Source organism: Sciurus carolinensis, chromosome 18 (assembly GCF_902686445.1).
Source record: "Sciurus carolinensis chromosome 18, mSciCar1.2, whole genome shotgun sequence".
NCBI classification, from domain to species: Eukaryota; Metazoa; Chordata; class Mammalia; order Rodentia; family Sciuridae; genus Sciurus; species Sciurus carolinensis.
In genome coordinates this window covers 38,028,549-38,038,202 of record NC_062230.1, presented here as the reverse complement: position 1 = coordinate 38,038,202, position 9,654 = coordinate 38,028,549, and the positions used below count along the sequence as shown (strand labels likewise).

The window sequence follows — 9,654 nt, the reverse complement described above, 5'->3', positions numbered from 1 at the left end:
CCCAAGTTCCATCCCTGGCACACACAAAAAAACAAAAGTTATCTCTAGGCCCCTGAACCTTTGGGGGGTTGAGAATAGGGAATGAGGTAGATGGTTGGTGTTCACTGAAATGTTGGGAGGATGGGCCAGGACAGGTGCAGTTGGAGTAGACAAGACTAATTGGTCCCAGCCCCAGCCACTCATGCCTCTGCTGATTCTGTCTCCAGCCTGAGCTGTCCTCCTCAGTCAGCCCTATGAGTTCTATACACTGGCCTTTGCATCCTTCCCTGTCATCAAAACCACTCAGTGAAAGTGCACAAGAATCCTCCAGCCACCTGTACTGAGACTGACCATCCTTTCTGTCCAGTAACAGTGTGGACCATGCTGAAAACGGACCATGGCAGCTGGACAGCTTTGCAAAGGCATATTCAAGCACTCCTGCTTGGTAATAAAACTGTTAAGTCTGTATTTATCTTCTAACTAGAAGTTCTGCTTATTTGGTATGACCCTCTCTAAGGGTCACAAGGGGGCCATTCACACACTTTACACAAGACTGGGGGATGTAGCTCAGTGGTAGAGCACTTGCCCAGCATGCGGGAGACCTTGGGTTCCATCCCCAGTGTTGGGGGGCCAGGGGGAAAGGAGTAGGAACTTTACATTTAAAAAGTCCACAGTCCTGGCCAGGCTGATGGCACACATCTATAATTCCAGCAACTCTGGAGGCTGAGGCAGAAGCATCACAACTTCAAGACTAGCCTCTGCAACTTAGCTAGGCCCTAAGCAATTGAGGGAGACCCTGTCTCTAAAATAAAATGGCCTGGGATATAGTTTGGTGGGAAAGCACTCCTGGATTCAATCCCTAGCACCAAAAAAAGGTCAACGGTTCCATGGGGTCAAGGGCATAGCCTGCAGCCATAAAGCCTAGAGAAAGTGAAGAGTGGAAGGGACAGTGGTTCCTTAGCTGCAGCCATGGGGGAATCTGGGGAATCCACAGCCACTCCGCTGATTGGGGCTTTTTTTTTTCCAGGCATATCCTCAGACTTTAATTTTTTTTTTTTTTTTTTTTTTTTTTTTAAGACAGGGTCTAAATAAGGTACTATGGCCTCACTAAGCTGCTAAGGCTGGTTTTGAACTTGCAAACCACCCACCGCAGCCTCGTGAACCACTGGGATTATAGGCATGCACTACCACAGCACACCACACACCTCTTGGACTAGACTATTTTTTTATTATGGTACTGGGGATTGAGTACAGGACCCCTGAACTACATCCCTAGCCCTTGCCTTAACTTTAACATCTTCATCTTCACAATTACCAAATGACCCCTTTAGCCAGACCCCAAGTGGTTACCTTTATTTCAGGGGTAGGGAGACTGGGCCTCAACCCTAGCCATTTGATGCATCCTGCTAGAAATTTCATGCTGTTGGTGTCCTAGCGTCTATTACCCAAACCCATGTCCCAGAAACAAAGCCCTTTTCTTTTGGAAGCCATCTGTGAAAACAATGGTTTTATTGAAAAAAATACTTTGTGCTCAAGAAATGACTGTGCCTCTGGGCCTTCCATCCCATGACTCGGGGCTGTGAAGTGGGCAGGTCACAGCTGGGTGAAGTCCCCTTTGTGCTGCTCCAGCCACTGATCCAGCGTCTGGGCCTTGGGGTTGAGCTGCAGGGTCAGTTCGATATTTCGTTCAGGTTTCAGAGCATAGAAACGGAACATGTTGGCCAGGTCACGGGCCCCAGGAAAGCCAAGCTTCTCATAGTCCTCAGGAGTGGTCTGGAAGCAGAGGGAGGCTATTATATCTGCCCTCCTTCAGCGCACCAGGAAGGCGATGGGAACAGCCAGGTGGGCTAGGGTCTTCCCACCTATTCACCAAGAGCCGCTATTGGCCTTCAATACATGGTCACTTGAAAACGTTCTACTACAAACATGAAGTTTGGAAACCATGGTTCCTCAAAGCTACCTGAGTAGTCAGTTTAAAGACTGTTCAAGATCACAGTATCTTGACTCATGAAAACTTTCTGGCTCCTTCCAAATCAGAAGTCTACAACATCACTTTCATGCTCAAAAGCCAGAGCTACTCTCCTTTCCCTCCTGAACTGAACCTCACCTTCTCAGCTCTTCACAGCCCCACCCAGGCCTTTGTCTCTCTCTCTCTTTTTTTTTTTTAAATAATACATGGTGCTGGGTGCAGTGGCACACACCTGTAATCCCAGCAATGCAGGAGGCTAAGGCAGGAGAATCACAAGTTCAAGGCCAGCCTCAGCAACTTAAGTGAGACCTTGTCTCAAAAGGTCTGGGGCTATAGCTCAGGGATAGGGTACCCCTGGGTTGTCCCAGTGTCTAATAAACAAATAACATGTGGCCACTTAGTGCACATTTTCTAGGCACGAGGCATTCTGCTAAGAAAGCCCTAACTCAATTATTTCATTTAGTCCTCACAACAGCCCAAGGTGGGTACTGTAACATATCCATTTGACAGATGAGGAAGCAGAGGGCTCAGGGCAGGTCCCAAGCTCATATGTTGGTAGCCTTGAGGCTGGAACCAGGATCTGAGTCTGGGAACCTGGCCCCCACCCTTCCCCACTGCTGCTTTGTGGGTGACTTGTCTTAGAAATTTTGTTTCTTTTGTAATGCAAACAACAAACATTAGAAAGAAGGCACCCAAGGATCTGGACAGGAAGCCTGAGGGTCAGTGGGGAGAGTGGGAAACAGGAATGCCTCCTGCCCACCCAGCCAGGCCAAGAGGAACAGGGGTCAGGCCTGTCTTTCAATCTTCCCCTCTTGCTCCCCTCCCAACACGTGACCTACAGAGAAGCCCAGTGGGCCCCATGTCTTCAGCCTGCCTTGCCTAGGTTTCTACTGTCTCTTCTTTATGGAAACTTCTATCCTTAGTCAAAACACATAAGCGAGAAATTTTATTCTGGTCACACTTAGTTCCCAGGAACAGCACATGTTAACCAGGACAATGGATTTAGATTTGCTTCACTCAGAGGGTGGGGAGCCCTACCTAACTACTACTTCCCTAGGACCCTAAAAGGCCCTTTTGAGAGTTAGAAGGACCCACTGAGGCTGTAAATTGCCTGGCAGGAGCTGGGACCTCGCCTACCCCAGAAGGGACGAGCCCACCAGGAGCCCACCTTAGCATGGTGCACAGTCTTGCCCGTGTGCTTGGTGAGCAGGGCGGCATACTCCTCTGCGGTGTGCCGGCAGGTGCTGAGTCCAATGTTCTGCCCGACGTATGCTTCTGGCATCTTAAGCAGGCTGAGCACCACAGGACCCAGGTCACTCACAGCCATACCGTCCATGGGGATGTCACCCATGGGCAAGTCTGGGGGTAGGTAAAGAGACATGCCAGCATGGGCAGAGCCCTCTCTGGGAGACTGGACTGGTTTTCCCGGAGTTAGTCTACCGGGCACCTGCACATCAGCACTGGTCAGTGTCCAGGTGTGGTGCAGGAACCCGTGCATCCTGTCTCACCCAGAAAAAGGGATGCCTTTTCAGATAACCCAGGGTCCCAAGGGGATAAAGTCCAACTCAGTAGAGTAAACTTCTCATGACAGTTCTGCAAATTCTAAAGGCTGGTACAGCAGGCCGCTATGGGCACCAGACTCTGCTGTCCAGGTGGGCTGGGCTCCTTGGCAGTACCTGTGCCCTCACATGAAGGTAGTGGCATTCACACTCAGGGTAAAGAGGGGCTAGCAGAAACTGGCCTCCCACACTGGCCTCCAGTGCGTCTTGCTGCAATCTGCCGACCAACTGGTAGAACACAGATTGCCTGACGTTCCTTCTGAGCCAGGGTCCCTATTTACAGACTGGCCAACAGGCACAGAAAAGAGCAAGAATTCCCACTGAAATCTACGACAGAACCCTGTCATCCAAATCTTCTTTTTCAAGTTTTTTTCCCCCCAGATGCTGGGGATCAGGACCAGGGCCTTGCCTGGCTCTACCACTAAGCGATCCTCTCAGCCCCTTTCCTGTCTTTGAAGAAGTAACAATAACAGTGCTGCTCTCTGTACTGTTGTCCAATGGAGAAATCACCCATCATTACCACCTAGTTGGTTTCCTCACTGTCATGCCCATTTCACAGAATGGGAAACCAAGGTCCCAAGAGGTTGTATAACTGGCCCAATCTCAGGCCTGATGTGAGGGAGCCAGGACTTGGACCCAGAACAACTGGACAACAAGCCTGCTTTCCATTACACCTGCAGCTTCACACAGTCAGAACTCTGTCTCACTGTGCTTGGGGAAGGACACTCACTTAGAAGATAGCTCTTCCCATCTGGGGCTTTCTGGGGCAGAAAGAAGGAGAGGAGGTTCTCAAAATAGCAGGGCAGCCGCACACTGGTCATGGGAACGCCGATGTCTCGGAAATATTCCTCCACCTCCCCTTTGCCGTCAAAGTGGCCTGCTGCCAGCCTCCCAGCCGTCAGTTTCCTGATGTTCTCCAGGCCACTGTAGACTACATAGCGAAGGCCCAGGCGCTTGGCCAGATCAGCCAGTAGCTTTCCCTGGTGAACAGGAGAGATCACAAGGCTAAGAGAAAGGACGCATGTCTCTGACCACAACCCTCTGTCCTAGCTCTAATCCCAGAGTTGCCACATCTCTGAGGCTAAGAGCTAGGCTCACCTATCCCAGAGGAATCCCAGAGGAAGCCCCGTCTTACCCATCACACACGCCAATGAACACAGAACTGTAAGGCCTACACCGCCAGGCTCTGGAGTCACCTTCCCATATCATTCAGGCTGTTCTCAAAAGCAGCCCACCAGGCACAGGGAATGAGTGTGAGCAGGGCTACCAGGAGGCCCACTCACTTCCACATCAAACCTCTGCTGCCATGGAGCTCACCCATTTCCTTGGAGAGCCCTGAGGTTGACCTCAGAGGTGCTGCAGCTCTGTGGCTAAGTGCACGGCGGCTGAGGTTCTAATTCGAGTCTGGCGACACACTGGCTGTACCCCCAGGACCAGGGGTGCAGGCATTCCAACCACTGGACAAACATGACACCTGCCGCATGAGGTTGCAGGGGGATTAAATGGTGGCCTCCAAAGAGAAATGCCCACAGCTTTACCCCTGGAAACCAGTGAATGTGACCTTATTTAGAGAAAAGATCTTTGCAGTTGGCATCTTGAGATGAGATCATCCTTGATTAAGCAGGTGGTCCCTAAATCCAGTGACAAGCATCCTTATAGGAAGAAAAGACAGAAGGAGGAGGCCACGTAAAGATGGAGCCAGAGCCTGGAGTGTGGCACCCACAAGCCCAGGACCGCATGGAGTCATCGGAAGCTGGAAGGGGTAAGGAAGCATTCTCCCAGGCAGCCCTTGGAGGGAGTGTGACCTGGCCGACGCCTTGATTTTGGACTTCTAGCTTCCAGAACCATGAGACAGATTTCTGTTGTTTTAGACCACCTGGATTATAGTCCCTTATTACAGTGGCTCACACAGGTTTCTCAGGATTAGTGACTGAGACCTGCTCCAACCAGGAAATTTGTTTTTGTCCACTGTGTATTATGGCTGGATGGGGTTTATCCCCAAGGGCTCATGTGCTAGAAGGCTGGTTGGTCCCCATCAAAGGTGGAACAGTGGCATGAGAAGAGGGGAGAGTCCCACAGTGCTCAGCCCCCCGGCATGTCAGAGCTGCCTCCCAGGACCAGCTAGCGTGGAGCGCTCCCAAGAGGGGCTGCTCCTGGCCTGGCCCCCCTCACCTGCCCTCACCTGCTTGACCTCCTGCGCCTGGCTGCAGTTCTCCCAGTAGTTGGTCACAATGAAGGCGGCGTGAGCCCCGGTCAGGGCCAGCTCCATACTGGCCTCATCATCCTGATCTCCCTTCATTACTTCAGCACCTTGCAGCCTCAGCTTCCCTGCTGCCCTCTGCCCAGGGTCCCGGGTCACCACTCGAACCCTGAACGTCCCATCTTCCAGAAGCGTGCGGGCCACTGAGCCCCCCTGGGCACCTGTGAAGAGTTCACAAAGACCTCCAGCGTCACACCTGCGCCAGTCCTGCTGCTGTGGAGCCCATACGGGAGCGTCACCACAGCCAGAAACACCCAGGAAATCTCTTCACCCTCCGTGCTCATTAAGACATTCAGAAGTCTCAGCTTTATAGAGGTGGAATCCTGTAACAGTCAGCTCTTTCAAGTGTCCAGGTCAATGGTGTTCAGTACACTCCCTGAATTATGCAGCCATCACCACCACCTAATTCTAGAACATTCTTTTTTTTTTTACTCCAAAAAGGAGCCCATGCTGGGGCTGGGTTGTAGCTCAGTGGTGGAGCACTTGCCTAGCATGGGTTCCATCCTTGGCACCACATATAAATAAATAAAGGTATTGCGTCCATCTACAACTAAAAATATTTAGAAAGAAGAAGAGGGGATGGGGTTGTGGTTCGTGGCAGAGCACTTACCTGGCATGTGTAAGGCACTGGGTTCAATCCTCAGCACCATGTATAAATCAATTAAATAAAGGTATTGTGTCCATCTACAACTAAAAATATTTAAAAAGAAGAAGCAGCCCATGCTCATTAGCAATCATTCCCCATTCCTCCACCCCCAGCCTTGGTCAGCTACTAATTTACTTTGTCTCTGTGGGTTTGCCTGTTCTAGACTTTTATCTAAATGGAATCATATGTTTGGCTTGTCACTTGGCATGTCTTTAAGATCCATCTACAATTTTAGCTAGCATCACACTTTTTATAAAATTTTTGAATCTGGGTGCAGCAGTCAACATGCCTGTAGTCCCAGCTACTTGGGAGGCTGAGGCAGGAGGATTACTTGAGCCCGGGAAGTGGAGACCAGCCTAGGCCACATAGTGAGAACCTGCTGCAAGGAAAAAAAATTTTTAAATATTGTGCTATGAATAAAAGGGGGAGGGTTGGAGGTATAGCTCAATGGTAAAGCATGTCTGGCATGCGTGAGGCCCTGAGTTTGATTCCCAGCACCAAAAAACAAAGCACAACAAAACAAATATCACAAAGTTAAAAAACTATAGCAGACTTTTTGCCCACCTGTCTCATGCATGCTACCAGGAAGGGCCTATCTTATTATCTGCAGTGATAAGGCAGCATCCCCACTGGGCTGAACTAACACCTCAGGATGTGAAGGAGCAGAAGGGTCTGACTCCCTCACAAATCAGTGTGATCCTGGGGGACTCACATGGTTGCACAAGTATGTGACCAGCAATAAAATCTTGAGAATCCAAAGTCCAAAGCACTTGCTGTTGATCTTCCTGAGGATCTCTACCATTAATTAAGAAAGCAGTTGTGTTCAAAAGAATCTTGAGAGAAAGAGAAAGGATAAAGATGCTAAATTTCCTCTGATTCTGATAGCTGATTCACTAACTAGCTGGAAATTATAAGACCAAGTGCATCCTTCCCCTGAATTGGAAATATGACTTATCCACAGCCTCGTCCCTGCTGGCATAAACTTTTCTATGTACTAAGGCAATAAAATCATTGATTATGTGAGAAAAAGAAGAAGAAAAGCAATAGCTGGTTCCTGGCCCATGCCTCTCTGATCCCAGTTACTCTGGAGGCTGAGGCAGGAGGATTAAAAATTTGAGGCCAGCCTCAGCAATTTAGACACTGTCTCAAAATAAAAAAAAAATTTAAAGGGTGGGAGGAGGTTATAGCTCAGTGGTAGAGCATTTACCTAGCAAGCTCAAAGCCTGGAGTTTAATCCCCAGCACCAATAAATAAATAAAATAAATACTGAAGTTTAAAAAAATTGAACTATAGGCCAGGTGTGGTAGCACATGATTGTAATGTCAGTGGCTTGGGAGGCTGACAGGAGGATCATGAGTTCAAAGTCAGCCTCAACAACGGTGAGGTGCTAAGCAACTCACTGAGATCCTGTTTCTAAATAAAACACACAAAAAGGCTGGGGATGTGGCTCAGGGGTAAAGGCACCCCTGGGTTCAATCCCTGGTACCTATAAATTAAAATAAAAATAAAAAGAATGGGGGTGCCTCTGGATTCAATTCTCAGTTAAAAAGTAAATTAAAATAATCAAAAGTAAGAAAATAAAAAACGTCCTTCAGGTTGGGGGGTGTGCTCAGTGATCTGAGTTAGTTTACCATGCACCAGGTTCTGGCATCCATCCCAAGCACCAAAATACAAATATATATGAACTTTAAAAACAAACAGATATGACAAAATACAATGCTACCATCTGAAAAAGTGATACCTATTTGCATGAGTCCATTCCGGGAGGAGGCTCAAGAAACTTGGTTAATGGATGGAGAAGGGGGGACGGGAAAATTTTGGTATCCAGAACATTTTTTTTTCCCTCCAAGTACTGGGGACTGAACCCAGGGGCGCTTTGCCGCTGAACTACCTTTTTAAATTTTATTTTGAAACGGATCTCACTCAGTTGACCACGCGATCCTCCTTGGCGGCCTTTCTGCCCCTGCCTCCTGAGTCACTGGGATCACAGGGATGTGCCAGCATGCCCGCCTGGTACAGAGTCATTAACACCATTATTATTATTTTGCTCTACGGTGCTGTCCCACTGAACTACACCCCCAGACCTTTTTATTTTGAGGCAGGGTCTTGCTAAAATGACCGAGCTGGCCTCCACCTTGCAGCCCTCCTACTCGGCCTCCCGCGTTGCGGGGATTACCGAGCTAATATTTTAAAATGTAACAACAAGGCAATCCGCGCGGAATCCTCGCCCGCCCTCCTGCCCCAGCGCCGGCTCCCGCGCCCGCGCCGCGCTTAGGCCTTGGCGCCCTGTGCGCTCGGGACCTGCTTGGGGCCCCGCTCACCTGTGGCTCCAAAAACCACCACCAATTTCTTAGCGGCCATGAGGCTCGAGCCGGAGGGCCCGGGATGGTGGTGGCGCCGCGTTGGGGTGGGCAGGGTCTCGGCTCGGACCGCGACACGGAGCAGCCAGAAGGCCGGCCGGGTTCGGGTACAGGCCCGCCCCCGAGCGCCCGGCGCTTTCCCGCGCGCCAATCCTGCTCCGGCCCGCCCACCAGCAACGGCCGGCGGCGCTGCCTCACCCGCTGGGCCGAGCGCACGCCGAGGGGCCGCGCAGCCCCGCCGCTCCAGCCGGGCGGAGCAGGCTGCGCCCCGGAGCTTCCTACCGGCCCGCGCCGGGCGTGCGCCGCGGTCTGCGCACCGAGGTCTGCGCACCGAACTGGCCCCGGCGCACGTGGCGGGAGGGCGCCGCGCTGAATTCCAGCCCGGCAAAGCAAGAAAAGAAAGAAAAAATATATCTTGGGTGAACTTGTGCTTGTTCAGATCCTGGCTGCCACCTAAAGATAATTTAAATCTGTGTTTAAGACTCAGGACCCTGAGGCTCTGATGTGCCTTGTCTGCGCGATTCCCCAGATTCACTTTTTTCTTTTTTTTTTTTTTTTTCTAATTTCATCTTAATGTCAGTTACTTTAAGGATTTGGTACCTGAATTGTCAAATACCTAAGTTCCCCCCACCTCAAACATTTCCAAAACAGCAGTATATCTTAACAGTATTTGAATGTGATTTAAAAATGGTCATAGAAACGTTTAAAACCATTGTCTCATGTCTGTTTCACTTTTGAAAATGTCAACACTTGCACAGATTGAATTTTTAACAGAAAAGTGAGATTTCTTTGTGTTCTTCTAAAAACCAGAAATCCCCCATGCCCTCCTGCATCCGTGAAGTTATTGCTGAGTGGCTGAGAGCATTCATTTTCCCATTCAT

General features: G+C 49.9%; 1 protein-coding gene across 2 annotated transcripts; it reads right to left on the bottom strand.

The window, feature by feature from the left end:
* Positions 1 to 1,333: 1,333 nt before the first annotated feature.
* Nmral1 (NmrA like redox sensor 1) lies at positions 1,334 to 9,076 on the bottom strand. 2 transcript variants are annotated; one of them, XM_047532685.1, is made up of 5 exons: positions 8,735 to 9,073; positions 5,690 to 5,928; positions 4,238 to 4,487; positions 3,117 to 3,307; positions 1,334 to 1,752 (listed from the first exon to the last, which is right to left on the bottom strand). In XM_047532685.1, the coding sequence occupies exons 1-5, from the start codon at positions 8,772 to 8,774 to the stop codon at positions 1,573 to 1,575; spliced, it is 900 nt and encodes a 299-aa protein (XP_047388641.1). In that variant the 5' UTR covers positions 8,775 to 9,073; the 3' UTR covers positions 1,334 to 1,572. The 2 variants fall into 2 exon arrangements, with proteins under 2 accessions (XP_047388641.1, XP_047388642.1); XM_047532686.1 differs by having other exon boundaries at positions 1,499 to 1,752; positions 3,117 to 3,240; positions 8,735 to 9,076.
* Between the last annotated feature and the right edge of the window lie 578 nt (positions 9,077 to 9,654).